The 22,101-nt window shown below is 38.0% G+C and overlaps 1 protein-coding gene across 5 annotated transcripts in view; it reads left to right on the top strand.

Moving 5' to 3' along the window:
* LOC111567581 (chloride channel protein 2) overlaps positions 1-22,101 on the top strand; it is a 218,277-nt gene that overhangs the window by 106,948 nt on the left and 89,228 nt on the right. For all 5 annotated transcript variants that reach the window (XM_035947502.2, XM_055012040.1, XM_023268793.3 and 2 more), the window contains 5 exons: positions 4,540-4,671; positions 7,259-7,387; positions 11,960-12,093; positions 14,853-14,930; positions 21,843-21,921. In XM_035947502.2, the coding sequence (XP_035803395.1) occupies positions 4,540-4,671; positions 7,259-7,387; positions 11,960-12,093; positions 14,853-14,930; positions 21,843-21,921 (552 nt within the window). The remainder of the gene's footprint in view (positions 1-4,539; positions 4,672-7,258; positions 7,388-11,959; positions 12,094-14,852; positions 14,931-21,842; positions 21,922-22,101) is intronic.

Below are 22,101 nucleotides of genomic sequence, written 5' to 3'. Positions count from 1 at the left end.
AACAGAGATGTCGGCCGCACCTCGACTTTGAAAAATATATTTGTTTTTATGATTTAGTGATGGTTTTTGGTTGTTCCTACTCTGTGACCACTACAGCTGAAAATGCAATTCTAAAATTAACAAAATGGTTTTGGAAAAAAGGTGAGCTACAAGGATTTGCTCATGTGAAGTCATACTAGTGGGTGATGGGACACTGCAGCTAATATTCACCACCTAGCACTTAAATCTATGAGTCCACACCTGTAGTACTGGATTTTCAAAGTAAAACCGCCTGCAGTATATACAAAACTGTGTTCCCCTGTGCACTAAAATGTTCAATGAACCAGAAAGTGTTCTTATGCTATCATTGTAATATTTTCAAGCATGGGTGTGTAGGATATTTCATTTGTAAATAAAAACTAAAAGATTATAGACTACATGAAAATACAGGCTTCAATGTACAACATAGCCACAACTACAATGTATGAACACGGTTATAAAAGATTCTGTGAACACCACACCTTTCTCAGTGTTAGCCTGGGTTATGTTGAAAAACTAACTTCTGAGTGATTCTGGTCTGGCACAAGGATCATCTTTTGAAGTTGATGTTTCAGTGGTGCTCAGATAACACGCGAAACAGTGCATGAAAACAGGGGATGACAAGATCAAGTGTTTTTGCCTCAATCCAACTTGAATTTTGTAATATTTCATAACTGCCAGTACCCATCCCAAGCCGATACCGCTTTCCTAGATGATACAAACCTCAAGTACATTAAAGTTGTAAAAATCAGTTCTATGTATATGTTTGACAACTGACTAGCTTTACAATGTGTAAGAATGCATTTCTGCATGCAAGCTTTTCTGTAATGTTCTGTAGGTGGTCAGAAATCTTGTAAAGTAGAGCACAGTCTAAAATGTTGTCTTGAGAGAATAAGGTGTACTGCAGCTCCACTAGCTCCAAAAGGGGAAAATGTTGCCTGTCAGGAAATGTATTTTAGATTAGCTGTAGTACCTGATTGTTCCACCAGGTGGAGTTTCTTACTGTTTAGTGCTGTAGCGACCAGGAGGCATCACTTGTAATAAAAGCAGTTCCGTGTTGGAGGCAGAGACCATTGTAGGAATTTCGTTAGCAACAGGCACCATGACAAAAACTTCTGAGATGACATTACAACATTGACAGCACGTTCTTCAACGTCAGATGAAACCCATATAAAATGGTTTAGATCAGATGGGGTCAAGCATATTGGGCATGGACCTGATCAGTACTGCTACGGTGGGAGAGGAGGAAGTGGGAGTGTTGTGATATGAGGCAGGATGAGTGCTTATAGTGTTGGGGCGATGACATTTATCGATGGATGCAAGTTTGAAAACCCAAATACTGCATGCAACCACAGTCGCCATTGTCAAAAGGTTTGGCGGGGGAGTAATTTTCCAACGTGACCATGATGCCAAACTCACTGTAACAATTAAACAAGAGTTTTTTAAGAAGAAAGAAGTAAACTTTGGCCTTGAATCCAATAGAACACCTTTGGGGTATTTTAAAGTGGAAAGCGGAACAACAAAACCCCTCCAGCAAAGAACAGATGGTCTCTGCATAGATTTCTTCAAGACTCGTATCGTCCATTCCCAGGAGGATTGAATCTTTCAGTAAAAACTGGGACAAAGGCAGCATACTAAGTATTACAAAATAAAAAGTGTGTCTTTAAGAGTGTGTATTGTTGTTTGCTGTAAATGCCCAATAGCCAATAATACATGACTCTCCATTCTTGCAAAATGTTCAGCAACTTCTTAGAGTTTGGTTTTCGTAATACTTGTTGCTAGTTATCACAAAAATCATAAAATTTTTCACCAATACAAATACTGATATAATAGCTAGAAGCACCTGGTATCCAAACATATACATCTAACTGCACACTAGAAGCTAAATCAGGACGAGTATTTGCCATACATTTACACCTTCTGCCTTCCTTGAAGAACAGCTGATACCTTCTGCAAAGTTTGTGCATTTTTGTGTTCACAGTTTTTTTTTTAAATGTATTTAATCTCGTTTCATAGTGCAAATCATTGTAGAGCAAATACAAATAAACTGTGGAGATTTAAAGGAAGCAAATGCTTCTGGACCTTGAATTGATGGAGTTCTTTATTCCTACCATATTGACAGATTCCTGCAATAGATGAAAGATGTTTTAAGAAGAATGTCAAGGGCAGGAATCATAAACAGAAAAACTACATTTCCGTTCTCATTCTGCTACAAGAAAATACATGTGAGGGCTTCAAATACAAAAGTGTGAAGGAGTATTCTTGGTTACACTGAAATACAGCAAGCTGAAAGTATTTGAAGTGTTACAAAAACATTTGTTCTACTTGCTGCAGATTAACAGGGAAGCAGAGACAGAAACAAGTGTTTATGAGAGGCGTCGGTGTGAGGGACACCCTGCTGCTCCCAAGTGCCATTTCCTCACAGAGGAGAAAAGGGAAATGAGGACGGGCCTGGAAGAAGGAGGGGAGTGTGGGGGGGAGTGTGGTGCGAACGAGAGGCTTTATGAATGATGGTGTGTGCGTGTACATCCTAATAAGTCACCATCAAACCCGTGTTTGGTTCCAGCAATTAGTCATAATTAGGAACTGTGTATGCATGTCTCGCACCGAGTGTTATACACTATATTAGCCGTGAGTTTGAGTTTGCCGTTGCTTCTAGGTGAGTATAGCACATCTGATTGTCTTATGCTTGTGTGTGTGTTTTGCTTTGTAGTGCCTCCATTTGATGTGACTTCTGTGCTGTGCATTTAATATACATTGATCAGTGTAATTGGTTTTGTCCTCAGCCTCTTGCTCCGTTGAGTTATAGGTTAATATATTCTTAACACAAGGTAATGACACAATCAGTCAGTTTCTGTTGTAACATAGTGTTTTGCCGTAACCTCTGCAGGCAAACCAGTCCCCCAATAATCACACTGCTATACCACTAAACTGCATTCTCATTTATGTTTGAAAGAAAGGTATTTTCTGCCCAAAAGGTAACACTAGGGCAAGGAAAGCCACAAAATCCATGTAAGGAGGTATTAGGAGAGGACTGAGGCATAAGGTAGCAACAGGACTTTCACTGAGGAGAGTAGGGTAGAAACATTATTCTTAGGTTTAATTTTTGCTTTCAGTTGGGGTTTGGCATCACAACCGCATGGTTAGATTTAGGAATGTATCATTGTCACAATTATAACTACTTGTCAGAATCTTGGTTAAGTTTAAAACCACCTCGGTTTGGGAAAATATCATGGTTTGTGTTAAAATGTGATTTTCACAACAAGTTTGAAGCTTCTTCTCCATATTCTGGGTTACCAAGGGAATGACCAAAACCCCATCTCTATGTAAATTTGATTGGCTAATAGAAACGGGGCGACAGTCAAGCACATAAGTAAATGGCAAACATACGTTGATTTGAGACATATATGATAGGTCACAACAAATTTAATCCAGCAGATTGCAGTTTAGTTGTCCAGAAATGTCATTTTTTGGGAGACAGATCTGCTTCTACACTCTCTGGTTGTCCCTGGCAAGAGTAACAGGCAGGCTTTTTCTGAGTTCATGTAACATTTCTGGCAATTGGCTTCTAGCCGAGTTTCCATCCCAGCTTGGGAAACTAGAAAAATCTGTGATTATAAATTCCAAACTGTTGTTTGGCAGATTCTGATTACTGCAATTGATGTACACTTCCTCTATTAATAATCAAGTAGCATTCAAATATTGAAAGTAATGACATTTTTATTTTACTAATAGTGTTGTGCCTTGTTTCGATTATTTTGTCCAGGTTCAGAAAGAAACGAAAACAATCCCCAAAATAATTGAACTACTACTGGTTTGAAAGAATTTATTTTTCAGTCTCGTAGTTTGCTCTAATGTCCTAGAAAGAAACTGATATGTAGCTTTAAAGTTCTAGGAGCGTTAGCAAAAGTAATAATGTAAGTTTCAACTAATTATACAGGTAAAAGAAATGGTAATTAGTTGGTAAGTTTTTAATATTTCCAGCATAGTCTGGTCTTTGAGGTCAGCAAACACTAAAACAGGTCAGATGAACATGTAAAAATATGTTTACTGTCATGAAAATTTCTCTACAAAAGAATTTTTTACGTCTCAGGGCTTTGTCTCTATATTTTTGCAACACAATCAATATCAAACATGTTTTTTTTTTTATTTTGCTGTTTTAACCAGGAACCTTTTGGAATATTTTAGGGAACAAATTTTTCATTTTACGCAAATCAATCCAGCACTTTCTTTGTTGTCAATCTCAATGGGTGGCATCTATAAATATTAATTTTAGACCATTTAGTTAAACCACCCACCATTTGTTAGAAATGCTTTTTACAGGATTAGATGCATTACTGAACAGACAGCATGTTTACTGCTGCTCAGTATTTTTGAAGCTGCTGGATGGAAACACAGCTGTTGTTACTGGATAATGTAGAATAAATACTGTTTGCATTTTCCAAACGTCAGTGCCAGACTCTGTGTAATGTAGTTCTTGTGGTCCTAACATGTTATGTTGTCCTCCTGCCATCCCTCTAGTCTGCACGGTTCGCTGTCAGAAGTTCCTGATCTCGCGGGTCGGGGAGGACTGGATCTTCCTCATCCTGCTGGGACTGCTCATGGCCCTGGTCAGCTGGGTGGTGGACTTCTGCATCGCCATCTGCCTGCAAGGTGAGGGATGGAGGAACTGGCTTCTGTACCTGCTGGCTGAGCAATAGAAAGTGCACACATACAGTAGTAAGAGAAGGCAAAGATGTGATTCTAAGAGAAAGATTGTTAGAAAAAAGGAAGGAGGTGTATATGATAGAAAGTAGAGGGTCATATGTGCAGATCATAGGAGCTAAATGGTTGGTCTAGTTTATAGTTGGAGCTGGAGGAGATGAAAAACGAGGTGAGGTGGAATTGGAGTGATGACAACACAAAGAGACTGAGGTAGAATGGATGCAAGCAAGCTGAAGTCAGACAAAAAATATGAAGTATACATATCCAGTTTTCACTTTTATACAGATAGATTAACATGCACCATTCAGCGTGTTGAAAAGAGTGTTAAATTAGACAAAATGAAATGAAAGTTTGTGGATGAGCAATATGCACAAACTTAAGTCTCATCAAGTATGTATTATTTACAAAACAATCAATGCAAAAGTCAATGGAAAAAGAAGTGTTTTTTTATAATTTTTAAAAAAAAAAATTTCATCATGATTGTGGCTGCAGGGAACCAAGAAAAGTAGAGAAGAAAAAACAAATGTGGTCATGCAAAGATTTAGAATTATACTAAGCACGCGGCACTGCTGCAGTTTATTGAACACCGCTTTCAAATCTACATGAAAAATGTAATTGTAAAAGATTACAAATTACTGTTTATATTCTTTTCTAAGTCTAAATGCACACCTACCCACCTCACTGTCTAGTGTTCATTATGGCAAACTAATCTCAGTTCACACCATGAAATCAGATTGACTTTAATACATTCATAAATTACTATAATCATCAGAATGTCCCTGTTTAAAGAGATTTCATCATAAGTGGTGAACCTGCAGCTAAGTTAACATTAGTGTTAGCCTGTTGTCTTTTGCTGAAATGTAACACTACAGCAGTGAAGCAGCTTCAAGTGTTAAATGTAAGATGTCAGCCTCTTATCTTCACACATCAAAAGCGTGAGCTCTCTACAGAGGCACATGTCTTTGTTCAATATTGCCATAAAATGCAATGGTGAACAGTGAATAAGCACATTGTTCAGATGTCATGCAGATCCTCTTAGTCTTTGTTTCTCAGAGACTGACTCGTCTGTAGATCAATTCTTTGGCAGTTTAGTCTAAATCTACCTCCTCAAAAAAACTGATGGTGTGGCTCCCACACTTGCAAGTTTGATTTTATACAAATCTGTTGTGGCTGAAACGGTTTTTAATTACAATGTAAAGAGATTCAAAAGCAGAGCTGCAGACTGAGATTAATTTAACTGGAGAGAATTACGAGCCGTTCAGCCTTTTTACTGGGATGAATTCAGGAGCAGTTAAACTCTGTTTACTGAGCTTTATCAAGACATCTGCATAACATTGCACTTCATATCTCTGATTAATTTGGCCCAACAGGAGCCTAAATAGAGAAAGTTTTTTACTAAGGATTGAGCCCTGGGGCCAACCATCAGAAGATAACAATGTGTTGCTTGTGGTGAGTTGAAGGTTCTTAAAGGGCTAGAAACAAGGAGGTAGAGAGGGCAGAAGACAAGTGGAAATGGAAATAAATGGAAAAGACAGGAAGAAGTGAGGAATATAGAAGCAAAGAGAGAAGAGGAAGGCATAATGAAGGATTGAAGGTGGATTAAAAGATGGCAGGAGGTATGGATGGAAGGTCTCTAATGGCATCAATCATCTGACAGCATGGTGGATGAAGGAAGCTGCGGTAGGAGCAGGGTGGATCAGGGATCTATCAGTAAGACAACTTGACATTCCAGGAAGAAGGTAGATGTTTTTAAACGATTCAGGGAGGTTGTGAGAGCTGATCTGCAAACTTATGGGACAAACTGTAATTCAAATGGACTGTGTGTGCGTGTTTTGCACTGTCAAGGAGAAACTAACTCAGTCTTGTCAGTTTCAGTTATGGTGTTCACTTTTACTTTTATTGGATCCAGTTTGTGACTAATAACACTCAACTCCACATTTTTCCTGTCTTTAAATTGTTTACATGACAGCTCTACTGGCCACAAGTTGAGCGAAGTGTGTGTAATATAGTTTGTTCTCAGGAAGTCTTAACTGTATCTGTGTAAAGATGCTGTCTGCTGTGACTAACCGTATTTTACACCACCGTTCCAAAGTTTGGGGTCACTTAGAAATGTCCTTATTATTTAAAGAAAAGCATTTTTTTAATGAAGATAACATTAAGTTAATCATAAATCCAGTCTCGACATTGTTAATGTGGTAAATGACTATTCTAGCTGGAAACAGCTGATTTTTAATGGAATATCTACATAGAGGTACAGAGGAACATTTCCAGCAACCATCACTCCTGTGTTCTAATGCTACATTGTGTTAGCTAATGGTGTTGAAACGCTCATTGACGATTAGAAAACCCTTGTGCAGTTATGTTAGCACATGGATAAAAGTGTGAGTTTTCATGGAAAACATGAAATTGCCTGGGTGACCTCAAACATTTGGACAGTAGCGTGTATCTGCTCTTGACATCCTGCTGTGTATCTGTGCTGCTGCATTGATTCCCTGGTTTACACATCTGTCCTGGCTTTGCGTGTTTGTGTCCACAGCACAGAAGTGGATGTACGGTGGTCTGGACAGTAACGTGTTCCTGCAGTATCTGGCCTGGGTCACCTACCCCGTAGTCCTCATCACCTTTTCTGCCGGCTTCACTCAGATTCTCGCCCCGCAGGCTGTTGGTACGACACACACACAAAACATACACACATGACATGGAGGTTAACCACACAAACGCTGCATGGACACTGAAGAAGACACCTGACATGATGTTAGAAGGGCTCTGTATTCTACATAATCAATTAGAGCTGAACTCATCTCAATGAACTGATGAGAAAGTTGTTCGACAACAATTTGTACTGTAAAAATATGTACTTGCTGAAGTTTTCCAAAGGAGAGGCTATTTTACTGTATTTTATATCACACTGAATTAAATATCTTTGTGTTTTGGGTTTAGATTGATTAACTTAGTACATTAATTTTCTATCTCTGTCCTACTGTAGACATAGTGTGTAGGCAGAGCCTGGATAGTGCAACTCTTAACATTATTAGTGTAGCTATTTAAGTCAGTGAAATAGCAGCTTGTGGGTGAAATTTGGCCCTCCGTTAAAAATATTTGGCCCTTCAACAGCTTACGTTTTCCATATATTAAGATTATCACATCATTAAATAAATAATTTGGTAGCTGGTACCGATAGCAATGGATGGACATTAGCTATGGACAGACTGAACAGTAATGATGGAGGTTGTCTAAAATTGTGAGCAGCATCCAGTGTATTTTATATTGTCATGTTAGCATTAGCCTTTGTGAATGTTATGTGTCAATCATTACTACAACAGATGCATCTGTCACAAATGGCCAAAAATAAATAAATGAAAAAATAACAACAATAATAATGGGCTGCACAGTGGCTCAGTGGTTAGCACTGTTGCCTTGCAGCTAGAAGATCCCCGGTTCACCAGGATCTTTCTGCATGGAGTTTGCATGTTCTTCCTGTTCATGTGTGGGTTTTCTCCAGGTACTCCAGCTTCGTCCCACAGTCCTAAAACATGCTGAGGTTAATTGTTGATTCTAAATTGTCTGTAGGTGTGAATGTGAGTGTGATTGTTTGTCTCTATATGTAGTCCTATGATAGACTGGTGACATGTCCAGGGTGTCCCCTGCCTTCACCCTAAGTCAGCTGGGATAGACTCCAGCCCCCCACGACCCGAATGAGGATCAAGTGGTGTATAGATAATGAATGGATAATAATAATTATAATAATGAAAAGAATAATTAGGACTTCAGACGTTGACTCAGTACTGAGCTATACATTACTGTGACATCCCAAGCTTGCATCTAGACTTTCACAGTATTTTTTCACAACTATAGATAACAATATCCATACATATGTTGTAGCTGCGTTAAAACATTCTGCTCACATGAATTCAAATACCTGCACAACAGATTTGCAGTTACACACGAACTTTATATTCCTAACATTAACTAATAGCAATCAAATTTAGTTAACATTTACAGGAGTTATAGAATTTATTCTTTTGAAATGGGAGCAAATATTAGGTAGATAAAAACCCTTGGCTTCATTAACCCAATATATATGCACATTTGAAATTATTTGTTCCCAAAATGTCATGCACAACCACAGCTCTCCTTACCAATTCAAAAATGAAATCTGTTTGTTCCGATAATTTTTCACGTTGAAACATTTGAAGTCACTTGATGAGAATGTTTTTATACCTTCACGCATTAGAATGTATTCAGACAAAATGTTTTCACACTTTCAGTAATAGTGATACACAGCGACAACACTCATGAATTTGTTTCCATGAAGGCTTGTGTAAATTCCACTAACATCAATAACAATCAAATAGTCAGAGACATCATGGTTTGAGATATTTAATAAGATAGGTAGATGAGCAGTGCTTGCTATCAGTTTTTGTTGGTTTTTGGTCTTTTTTTGTCTGACTGTTGTCGTTTTGATCATAAATACGACATTGTTCAGTTCCAGATACCTGTGACTCAATGTTTTGTGCCTTTGTAGACACTCTATGATCTGTAATGTGGAAATGGTAAACTGAGGCATAATGTTGTTAAAAATGAACTCATTTTTCTTAAGACATTTCAGGTTGTTCATAATGTTTTGTAAAATGATAATTCCTTAAATGTGAACATTTTCAGAACGTACTTTCTTGCACTAAAAACTATAAAACAAAGGAAAGATTAGGAGTTGTGGTTATTTATAGGTTATTATGCTGTGATTTTACTGGTCTGGTCCACTTGAGATCAAATTGGGCTGAATGTGGAACCTGAACTAAGATGAGTTTGACACCCCTGCTGTAACATCTGCAGACATTATAACATCCATTCAATTTTTGTTTTCACCTTCTCTATTTGAAAACCGAGCTCAAATTAAACCCTGATGGTGGTTCCAAGAGTTGCTGAGTTTCAGCTTTCTGTCACTTCCCAGCTTTCTAGTGGCAGACTGTACTGTACTGACCTCCTCCTGAACATCCATGTGTTAATGTAGCAGCACAGCCTAACACCATTCCAACACGCTGTTCTCAGCCCCTGAAGGCTCGGCTTCTTCCCACCGGGCCTCCTCTGTTTCTGTATCAGGATGAGGGAAGGGAGAGAAAACCTCCACGGGTGATGTGCACATTTCAAAGCTGTAGTAGATTCTTAACTTCAGGTTAGGTCTGTCTGAATTCGTTGCAGTACTCTGCACAAGTACTTTCTGCTGCAGGTAGAGCAGAGACCCGGCTGTCACTCCCCGTAATAGAGGCTAAAGAGATGGGAAAGCTCCTGAGAATCAGAGGTGTCTTCTTCTAACACTGAGGCTCACTTTCCCTTCACTCACTGTTTTTTATTGGAATACAACTCACACGACTTAACAAGTAAAATCCAGTAAAGTCCATGGAGATACAAGAATGCACGGCCGGCTTAGTTAAGTCAGTCACATTTTTAAACAACTGTGATGATTATGTAACTAATACAGTCATTTTTTCCTGATGATTTCTAAGAGAAACAGAGACCAGTTTCAGCCATTTGCTGTTGTGAGTATGGTGGTGTTTTTGTTGTGGGTGGTTTCAGGTAAGAGTAGTTTTTAAAGAGAATATCGCAGAAAAGAGATGATGTTGTGTATTTATCTGAATTAAGTGGCACTGAAATCCAAATCAGATTTTTCTTAAGTTTGTGAGCATTGAACTCTGGTCCCTCCAGAGAATGTTCCCCAGCGGCTCTAACCTTTGTTGCAAATGTCAAGCCTATAAGTGGACATTTATTCATTTGTTTTGGTCATGTGACCGTATTCAATCATTTTAGAAACATGGAAGTCGATGGCAAACATTTGATATTGTTTGCTTCATTTTATTTGCTAAATCAGACACTGGGAAATCTTTTTGATACAGACATTAGGTCCTTGTTAGCAGTTCTTTTATTCCTTGCTAAAAAAAAATGCATATTTTTCCAGTGGTCTGCTTCTCAGGTCCCTACACTTGGTATCAGCTTTCCTCCCTCTGGAAAAATCTAACTTACAATCTGAATCATAAATCTGAAGACTTCTGGAGGGTCTGACGACCGTTGCACCCTTTCCCACAAACGCTTTAACTTTGCCTTTGTTGAGCTTTAACTTCTAACCACTCCTCTTTAACTGTTTCTTCTTAAGGGGTACTGTATATTAGTTTTTGGAACTCTGTCAGATGGATAGATGATAGGTGGTTTTATGTCTATCGGGGATGTAAAACTCATTTTAGTTCAGGGGCCACATTCAGCCCAATTTGATCTCAAGTGGGCTGGACCAGTAAAATCACAGCATAATAACCTATAAATAATCACAACTCCAAATCTTTCCCTTTGTTTTAGTGCAAAAAAAGTACATTCTGAAACTGTCACATTTAATGAACTATCTGTTTGCAAAACATTATGAACAATCTGATTCTTTTTTAATGAAAAATAACTTCAGTTTCAATGATATTATGCCACAGTTCATCATTTACACATTACAACTTACAGATCACAGAGTATCTACAAAGGCGCAAAACATTTAGTCACAGGTATCTGGAACTGAATGATCTAGTATTTTACTTTATGATTTAAACAACTTGTCAACATGTAGAAATTATTTTATATTTACATTCATTTACACATCTGTGTAGTAATCCTGAGCACCACCACACAAGCTAAACCGGGAACTATAAATAAAGAAGATTAAGTTGTCCCCCTGCCTTGTAAATTTATTAGATTTATACATAAAAATACACAAAAGTTGATATTACAGTGGACAAATTTAAAATAACAGTTACTTTTATTGAAAAACTGCGGTTAATGTCACCTTTGCAACGTCATCCTTCGGGCCGGATTGGACCCTCTGGCGTGCCAGTTTTGGCCCTTGGGCCGTATGTTTGACACCCCTGGTCTATACAATCTCTACGTGTAACATACTGCAGCACTTATTGTTCATGTTGTGTTTTCTTTTAGGGTGGGATTTTTCTGTTTGTTGTAAATGTTCTTTAAAATAGTTTAAAAAAAAAAAAAAAAAAAAAAAAAAAATATATATATATATATATATATATATATATGAAAAAAAATATATATATATAATACATTTAAGAAGAACCTAATTTTTTAAGGCTAAGCTTGAATGTGTGCATTTAGTTCTGAATATTTGCAGTTAGATTTAATGTGAAACCATGTTTTAAAAGTAAGATCTTTAAGGTGGCAGCCAGCTATAAGCACCCACTTTTGTCTCCTGCAGGTTCAGGCATTCCAGAGATGAAGACCATCCTGCGAGGTGTGGTGCTGAAGGAATACCTCACCTTTAAAACTTTTGTGGCCAAAGTCATCGGCCTCACCTGTGCTCTGGGCAGCGGCATGCCTCTGGGCAAGGAGGTAAAACACACACATCAGTGTCTATGGGTGCATGGACGCCTTTGTGCTCGTTATGCTTTGCTGTGTGTATGTGAATGGAAACACTTCAAATAAGAGACACATGGCACACGCGGCACATGTTGACAACTTTGTCGACCAGTGAGTCAGTCCTTATAGTACATGACTCAGGACTGAAATTAAATGCTATCTCCTCTAACTAGTGTGACAAACTTAATGCAAAAATATTCATGTATGCTTTGACAATGTGTGTGAGTGTACGTGTGTGTGTGTGTGTCTGTGTGTGTGTGTGTCTGTGTGTGTGTGTGTCTGTGTGTGTGTGTGTGTGTGTGTGTGTGTGTGTGTGCGCGTGTGTGTACGTGTGTGTGTGCGTGTGTATGTGTATGTGTGTGTACGTGTGTGTGTACGTGTGTGTGTGTGCGTGTGCGTGTGCGTGTGTGTGAGCTAATCTACCTTGTAAACACAGAACAGTAGCTACAAAACAGTCAAGGTGAAAATAAGTGACTCATAATGTGAAGACTCGGCTTTAAAACCTTCCTTTTATGTTTTATAGGCAGTCGATGGTTTAAGTAATCTAAAGGCTGCAGGGAAAATGAAGGATCTACTAGTAAAATGTGTTTTTAGTTCTTTCTTAGATTTTTTAGGTTTATGAGCTAGCTTAATAAATGAATCTTTAACTAATCTTTTAACTATACTTTAGCTATTTGACATACACTACTGTTCAAAAGTTTGTGTAGGCAATTTCATGTTTTTCATAAAAGCTCACACTTTTATTCATGTGCTAACATAACTGCACAAGAGTTTTCTAATCATGTAGCATTAGAACACAGGAGTGATGGTTGCTGGAAATGTTCCTCTGTACCCCTATGTAGATATTCCATTAAAAATCAGCTGTTTCCAGCTAGAATAGTCATTTACCACATTAATAATGTCGAGACTGGATTTATGATTCATTTAATGATATCTTCATTGAAAAAAATGCTTTTCTTTCAAAATAAAGGAGGTTTCTAATTGACCCCAAACTTTTGAACGATAGCGTGTTGACGCTTTGGTAATCTGAAAAACAGTTGCAAGCAATCTATAATTACAACTTATTAATAAAGTTGACAGTGCTGTTGTTCGACCTCTCTTGATTTGGAGATGCTCATCTGGCTCATCAGTTATCTAATAAACTCACAGAAGACAGAAGAGATGCTCTCCATGATGTTTTTGGTTGAATATTGGTACTGAAATGAGGCAAAGGCCTTCACTTTATGACTTCACACAATTCAGAGTACTATTGCTTGTGCATGTCTATCCATTAATGGAACAGCAGGCAGTTCAGACGGGTGCCATGTTAAAAGTGACATAAAATTATTAAAGGTCCAACCTAAGGAGACATTACAGGAGCGACCAGGGCACCCATCCAGACATGAACCCGATACATTCAGTTGCTGTCAATTAATGGAAATATATGCATGAAAGGAGCTTTTAATAGACTGCACTGCATTAAACCTTAGAAAACGAGAGATACTGAAATTGCTTTTTATATGACAAGATAGGTGAGAGCATGAAAAAGGCATACTGTGATGATAAGTCAGATTTGACCAGGTGTGTAGTTACTGTGTTTTGTCTTTATAGGGCAGCACTGATTCACATGAACAGACCATTGTAAGCGTGTCTTTATTACTGACTGTGTGAGGCAAAAAACAGTTTTAGTTCTGCCTCTTTATGTTAGCAGTGCCAGCACAACTCAAGTGCTGACCCACATTCAACAGTTACGCTGTTTTCTAGCACAGTTTCAGTAGTTCACAGCAGGAAACCTTTGTTTGTGATAGAATACAGAACTCCGACTGGCGCCGGGCTGCTGTCGGGTTTGACTGCCAGCTTTCACTACATCCAAAATAAACCTTCAAAATACAGAACACCAGTTTCCATCCAAATCGTTATCAGTCATCGGAAAACCATGTAGGTCAGAGCAAAGTGTGAGAACACAAAGTATGAATGAGATTTATCCCAGCAGTTTAATCATGCCATTAATCACAGCATGTGCACATCTAACATGCTACATAACATGAACCCTCACCAGCTCATTCCCATTCCAGTCCCCCACATCCCTGCAGCGTGAATTACAAATGATTCATAATGGCACACGATGAGGCCGATGTGCTCGGGTTCAGGTGGAGAGCAGCAACTGAGAAATCTGGAGAACAGGAAGAAATGCAGAAAAGGGGGAATGAAAGTTGGCTTTTCCTGTCCCAGTGGGAGGGAGGAGAATGTTTCTCTGGTGAATCTGGGAACCCCTACCTCACTATGCAGATGTTGTTTATATCTTATGGAGTAGCCAGTGTATGTGTGTGTGTGTGTGTGTAACGCAGTGTAGAAGACTATTTCTAAGTGTTTTTTTCACAAAAACAATTCAGGTACTGTAAGTGCGGCATCCCCCTAAAGACTGCCTGGCCTGAAGACATACTCACTGCAAAATATTGTTTCCCTTCTGGTTGCAGCAGCACCCACAGTTTGGATTCAGCACAGGCCTCTCACTTCCTTTAACTTGAGCATCACTTTTCTGATGCTCTCACTTTTAATCCTGTTAGTTCCACTTTGAACTGCAGCCTCTGAATTTTAATATTCTCTGCAGACTTTCTCGTTGTTGATGTGTTTTCAAAGAGTTTCCATGTGCTGTCACACTGTACGTGACTCACAACAAAGCAGGAGGCTAGAGTGCTTCTTAAACTGGAGTGATTGCACCTGTTTTAGATCTTTATTTTTCCTCCTGTCAGGGTCCATTTGTCCATATTGCCAGTTTGTGTGCCGCTCTTCTCAGCAAATTCATGTCCCTGTTTGGAGGAATCTACGAGGTAAGCCCTTCTTTTTCTTACATTTTTGATTTCACAGTTTTATTTATGATACTAAAAACATTTAAATTGAAATGTTATATTCTTTATTTCCGTTATTTTTTTTTTGTATATAAATGAAACCATGTCAGGTGGATGTTTAGGCTGTCTGAATGTTGTTCTGCCACTGTCCTGCGATCATCCTGATGTGTGCACATCTGGATATTACTGTGAACTCAAAGCAATAATCTTAATGAGCAGCAAGTGGTGGTGTGAATGTTTTCAACCTGAGTTCTACCTCCCAGACTGCTCTACCTGGAGGTAGTGTAGGGTTGTGTGTAATTAATCCAAAATACCCTCAAAAATCCAACAATGAAATGTAACATGAGTATCCATGGCATATACATGTGCTTTTTCCAAGTGTCAAATAACTAAGTACTTACCACATAGGCAGTAGTGAGTGAATGAACAAAGAGGTCATTTGGGACACAAATAAAGCTGTATTAAACTCAACTCACAGACATAACTCTGTGCTGAAAAAGGCACTGACTGCTTTTTTTTTTTCATTCATCAACAATTCATATTTTCCTAAAAACAAGCTGTAGTTGACCATCAGTATTAGACAAGGCAATGAAGCTCAGTATTCTTTGAAGCAAACAAGCAATTACAGCCACGTCAGGGTCATTCCAGAATTTGAGGACATTTTACATCCCATCCATCACATTTCAAATAATCCATGTACAAAATACTAAAAAATGCAGTTGTTGTGTAAATGTACCTGTTCTGAGACCAAATGTAAAAAAAAAAAAAAAAAAAAACAAACAACAAAAAAAAAAAAAACTAGGTCAAAAGAATATTTGAAAATATTTTTTAAAATACCAAATAAGTCTGGAGTTTCCCCTAAAATGCCATTTTTCTCTTGTCCCACCAAATCCATCAAATTTCAAATAATCCATGTACAAAAATACTCTGGCCTCATTTTTTCCTGCAATATAAAGTCCTGAACCTCTGTGGAAATGGCACAATCACAAAACAGAGAGAACTGAAAAGTCTCTTTGTTGCAGTGTGGTGAACTTATAATGCCATAAAGCATAAAAAATAGAAAATGGAAATTGAATATCTTTGATTATTGGTTTTTTAATGAAAAATCCTGGAATCACCATGTATAGCATATTTTCAGGTGTCCACAGGTGTTACTAGTAATGAGAAAAATGCTGCCTCTATATACTATAAATATTTTACTGCGTACATTTTAATTTGTTTTCATACTTGCCTCCTGCATGCTGAGTGTAAACACAGCCTGCAGTTCAAATGACTGTTGATTGCAGCTGAGTCACTAATGGCTTCTCTGTGTCTGACAAGTGCAGAATTCTTTGTTTTTTATATTATCTGGTGCAAATTAATTGTATTTTGGCATTTAAAAAAAAGAGAGACATGTAGAAGAAAGTGATTTTGAAGAAGTATCACGATTTTTGGATTTAGTTAAAATTCCCAGTGGAATCAGAAGTCACACAGGATTAGTTTGTAGGACGATGATTCCGTATCAAAATTCTGTATAATGAGAAAACATACAAACAGATATGCAAATCTAGCTTTCAATACACAACAACATACACATTAACTGTTGGTTCTGCAGATGAAATTATGCATACAATATGTGTCACAAACAAATAATTGGCTGTCCATTCTAAAGAGAAAGATAAGAAGTGGGGTTATGGGGCAAAAAATATAAAAAAAACAAGACAAAAACTAGAGATTAGGCTTACTTCATATTTGTTGTGTTGGAAAGCTGCTCACACAGGAAGCTTGGAGGAGTGAATTAAGCCTCTTCAGTTGACCATACAAGTTCCTATTACTATCACTTCTGGCATAATTTCTTAGTTTCTGGCTCTGATAAATGGTATAATTTTGTTTGATTTTTTTTTTAAGCGTAACATTTCTTTCAAACTCACCAGCAGGTTTTGGAGCTCTGAGGGTAAAGATGCCTGTTAGTTTCTTCTAAGCCTCACATCATTGCCAAGTGTGACAAACCAGAGGTTTCGATGAAGTCAGTGCTGTTTTCAGCACAACTCAAGGGAATTTTTAATCAGTTTTCATGATCATCAAGACTTGCTTGCAAAAGAAGCTTCATAATGTCTGAAGGCAGTGTTGAAAAAATTATCAGCTAGAGGAAAGTTAGAGGAAATGAAATAAAACAAAAGCCAAGACGTGGTTTTAAAGACCAAGAGGAATGGGGTTGAATCAGGGAAGCTGACATTTTTATAAGTTGTTCAAATGTGAGGTGGCAAAGAAACAGCAAAAGACCTGAAAAATGATAGATAATGACAGAGAGAATCTGTAGAGAGGAAGAATAGAAAGAATATATGAGAATGAAGATGAGTACAGGAAGTCCTGTACTCATGTCCATGTTTTTGCAACAGCTGAAGGCTGCAGCCTGACACTTTTTTGTGACTTTTCATGCATCTGTCTGACAACAGGCTTTTTTAGTCCGTTTCTTTCTCTTTGTGTTATTTTTACAAATGTATTGTCTACAGCAGTTTTGCAAGAACAGATTTTTCTTTTTCTTTATTAGGAACTGATGTTTTTCATCCCATGTTCATGAATGTTTAATCACTCTTGTATCTGTCAACAAATTACATATTTTTCAGTAGACAGAAACTAACGTTTCTTATAGAAAATATGCAGCGATGGTGATAAATATTTCAGTAGGGAAAATGAGGATTTGGAGAAAAAAGTGTAATGTAAAAGATGCATATTGAGCAGGGGCGAAAGGACAGCAAAGTCGTCTTATTCAGCATATCCTTCTTTTTTTCTCCTCGGTTTGTTGGTAGAGCAGTCTGTGAGCTAGAGGAAAGTAGAGAAAGACTTTGTGCTGAGATGTGAGCACCTCTCTGGAGGGATAAAGTGCTGGGAAGATGGCTGGGTTTGAAGACAATACAGAGGGCAGTGGGACTGAAAGAAGGGTCTATGTTAGAGCCACCAAGTTCCTAGTCTACATCCACAATGTTTCCTTAAACAAAAGCTGAAAACTCTATGAGCAATACAGATGTCTTGGTTTAGAAGGGATACAAATAACAGAAACTGAAAGACACTGAAAGATATCAACTGTGGCTAAAGTCTGATGTTTTGCAGACCCATCCATCCGCCTGGACCTACTGCCTGTAGCTCTGTAATAATGCCACCTTTCTTACTTAGTCTAAATAGCAACGGCTCTTTTTGGAGGAGATGGCGACGTGGTGAAGTCCCAAATCGTGGGCCAGAGTCTAAAACTTGACCGTATTCAAATGTCTAAAAAGCGTCTTTAAAGATCTTTTAAAAAAATCACCAGAAGTCAGCATTTGAGGGTAGAGATACTGAACTGTGCTTCGTCTTTTATGCTGTGAGAGTTGGTCATTTTCTCCATGCCTACAGGACATATTATTGGAGTGATGTGACAGTTTTGACACCATTATACTTTACTAAATCTATTGGTCAGATCATGATATCAGGTTATCATATTTCACCACTAGATCACTCCCTACAGTGGACATTAAGTTATCATTTGGTCATGTTTTACAGAGAACATGCCCAGATATGTTCAGACTTTGCCTCAGCCCTCCTGCACATTTACCCCTATTCTTTTGAGACAGATTTCATGCATATTATACCTTTATGTATTATGTCTCCGATGCACCTCTTTTAAAAGTTATATGCCTTAAGTTTACACCGTTTTGTTTTGAATACTCCATATATAATTTTCTAAAAAGCATGTGATCTGTCTTTACACCAAAAATACATGTTTTACTTTATGATCTTCCAGCTGACAGACACACGGTGTCATTAAAACATCAGTGATTACTAGAACCTTCATTATTATGTAGTTCATACACGTCTTAACTCTATTCTTTAGTTTAATAGCATTTGCCATACTTATATCATCTTTTGCTTTTAGTATATCGCACCCAAAATATATAAGACTACAGTAGGGTAGTCTATGGTTACAGTTCAACCCCCAAGGTGTTGGATTGCAGCCCTACCTTCCAAAAATTACATTTCTATACAACTAACCTGCATCTTAGTTTCCTACAATTGACGATAAAGCAGGGTATGTTTTAGGGCGGGGCTACCTAGTGATTGACAGGTCACCACCATGTATTCGAGTTCTCAGTCAGATCCACCACTCACTCGTTAAGTCTGGTTTCAAAACGGATAGATCATTTCAAACTGGAGACTTCTAAACAAAGTCCGCACACCAGTGTGCAAAGTCGCAGTCGCTGCTTTAGTCTTTTATATTATATATATATTCTTTCCCTTCATCTCTACCGATTTCGCCCTCATCCCCCTCCTAATGTCAGTTAAATTTCCCATCTGCTATCTTCTTCTCTATCAATCACTCTTTTCTATAATCATCACCATCCTCATTACATGGTCTCTCTGTAACCTGTTGTTCCTCTTTCCCGCTCTCCCTCCCTTTAGCGTAGTTTGCTGCATTTTATGGCATATTAATGCTGAGTGTGTGATGAATGTGTGGAGTGTCCCTCTGCAGCAGTATCTTGTCCTCTCCAGAGTTTCGAGTACAGTATGCTAATGTAGCCTGTGGGTTGTAAAAACCAGCTCTTTGTTGCAGAGTGCTGTTCTTTTTTAACAAAACGGGATGAGTAGTGTCCCACATGCACATGGAGAAGGCCATCATTTGAAGAGGCCTGGCCTTCTACCAGATATAATTGCAAATAATGTTGTGGGGTTTTTTGTCAGATCTGTGAATGTCAAGTGATTGAGTGGACATTTTAAGGCTACAACATTGGAGACTTTGTTGTACCTGTTGGTTAAAGTGCTGAATCTTATACTAATGTGCACACAGTTAGTTTTAACAGTAAGAAAAAGTGTTCTCCATCATTTCTTCCCAGTGAGCTTAACTTTGTGTTTTACTCCCATGCTACTGAAAGGAGCCTGGTGGTATTGGGATTAAGGTAATTCAGTAACTCATTCCCAGCTTGCTCCCCAATCATTGTCCCTTCTCCCCCACTGCTGAAGTCTTGTGAAATTGATTCACAGTGTACTATTTTTTATTCCAGTATCAGTATCCTCAGAAACACATTTTAACCCTTTAAAAAAAAGTATGTCCCATTTGTTCCCTGTGAAAGTCATCTGTCAGACAGTATCAAATGGTTCGGTTAGTTTTGTCAGTCTTGTTGAAGACAGTCCAATCATATCAAATGTGTTTAAATATTCAATAACATATTAATAAAGACAAAAGAGGACAGAAAAAGAAGAAACAAAAACAAGTAAAGCGCTCACAGAGCGTAGTACTCCGCCAGGGATGCTCAGTCGTCGTAACAAATCCATGGATCCAGACTAGAAGCCGCATCACTGCCAAAATCTAATCAGGTGGTCCTTGTGTCGTTTTTGACCTTCCCTGTAAATTTCATCCAAATTTGTTTTTGAGTAATGTTACGGACAGACAGACAAATGTACGCCCATCGTCACATAAATCGCGTTCCTTGGTGGAGTAACATAAATGATGTAGATTTGCTGTCCTTTTATGTGTATGATGCTTTCACTGAATAAAATGTTAATTTGGGTTCATTGTACCCTTCAGAAAATATACAGACCCCCCACACTTTTTCTACATTTATTGTGTTTTAGAAGGAATTTAAAGGGAATTTAATTCACATTTTTGAAATCAGTTTACACCCAACAGCCTATAGTGATGATGTAAAAACATTTTTTTTAATACATTTTTGTAAATTTCTAAAGAATATGAACCTTCAATCTCTTACATGCAAAGCTATTCAGATCCTTTGCTGTGGCATTTTGCTTCAATTGTCCTTGAAGTGTTGGGTGCCACTGGAGTCCGTCTATGGCACCAGATATTTCCTAGAGGCCCAACTGAGCAAAAATTTTCTGAATTTAAAGTTCTGAAATTCATGTTTCTAGAAACAGGGCTGAATGCCAGAAAGACAGATGAGTGTCAGTTTAACTTCTCTTCTAGTACACTAAATACTGTATCCAACAAACATCATGGACGTGTATCTGAACCATGGAGAAGTAGGAACTATTAAATCCTACTGACAATTTAAAAACACCTTTTAAGATTATCATGTTTTGCGGTACAGTGTGTTAAAGTGTGTGGGTCTGTAAGCAGTAGTACAGCATTAGACCAGGAGAAGCCACAGAAAGTACAGCCAAAGGGAAAAAAAACATACACATACTAACTTCTCTTTACCACTGTCATGCTGCTTGAAGGACATCGGTCTCATAGGAATGAAGGTAAGTATAATCAGACGGGTCTCTTTCCCATGATGCACAATGATCCGCTTCCCTGCAGTCATGTTGATCAGTCTTGTTTGTTCCTCTCCCATCTGGCTTACTGTGTTCTACACTGCAGTTCCTCATCTGATGAGAGATCCACTGTGGTTCTTCTAAAGATAGAAAACATTATGAGTCTTGTTTTGTTTTTGCTTGTTTTTTTTGTTTACTGTGTTATTGTTCATTTTTAATAGGTAATATTTTACAGCCTCCATTTTAGCATGTTTAATCTGCATTTAGACATGCTATAACAGGGTTTTAATAGACTTTAAAGTAGTTGCAAGCAGATTTAAATGTTTAGTTGTGCATTTGTAAAACACCAGAATCTCTTCCATCAATGCCCAAAAGTGGCAGCAGCCACAGTAATTTAAAGTATGGTTTTAAAGTTGGAATTGTTGCCATAGTGTAAGTAATAAACTCTGAAAATATCCTTATATGAGCTTACAACTACATTCTAATAGTTTATAAATCCTTCAATGGTTATTTTTATATTGTTTATAAATGCTAAATAGGTGGCCTTAAAGTCAAGTATCTCAGTTTAATATGTTGTTATCCTTTCACTTTATTCATTCTGATGGCTTGGCATTTAGATGACAAAGACTGACTGAAATGTAACCACTTGTGTGTATGTGTATGTGTTGATTTCAGAATGAGTCAAGGAACATCGAGATGCTGGCAGCAGCCTGTGCTGTGGGAGTGGGCTGCTGTTTTGCTGCCCCCATAGGAGGTGAGTTGCCAGAATAAAATAGTAACATAAGCCTGTCACATACTGTAGTAAACTAGAGGTGTAAACGCGCTATAATATTAGGTTCACTCCATACAGCATAACACATAATGGGTTTTTTGTCACTGAAATTTATGGTGCAATTTCAGTGATGGTTCACGTGGGATCTTTTAGTGTGGCTAA

This window comes from Amphiprion ocellaris, chromosome 7, assembly GCF_022539595.1.
Source record: "Amphiprion ocellaris isolate individual 3 ecotype Okinawa chromosome 7, ASM2253959v1, whole genome shotgun sequence".
In the NCBI taxonomy this organism is placed as follows: domain Eukaryota; kingdom Metazoa; phylum Chordata; class Actinopteri; family Pomacentridae; genus Amphiprion; species Amphiprion ocellaris.
Note: the sequence above shows the minus strand (reverse complement) of the source record. Positions and strands in the feature narration are given on the sequence as shown.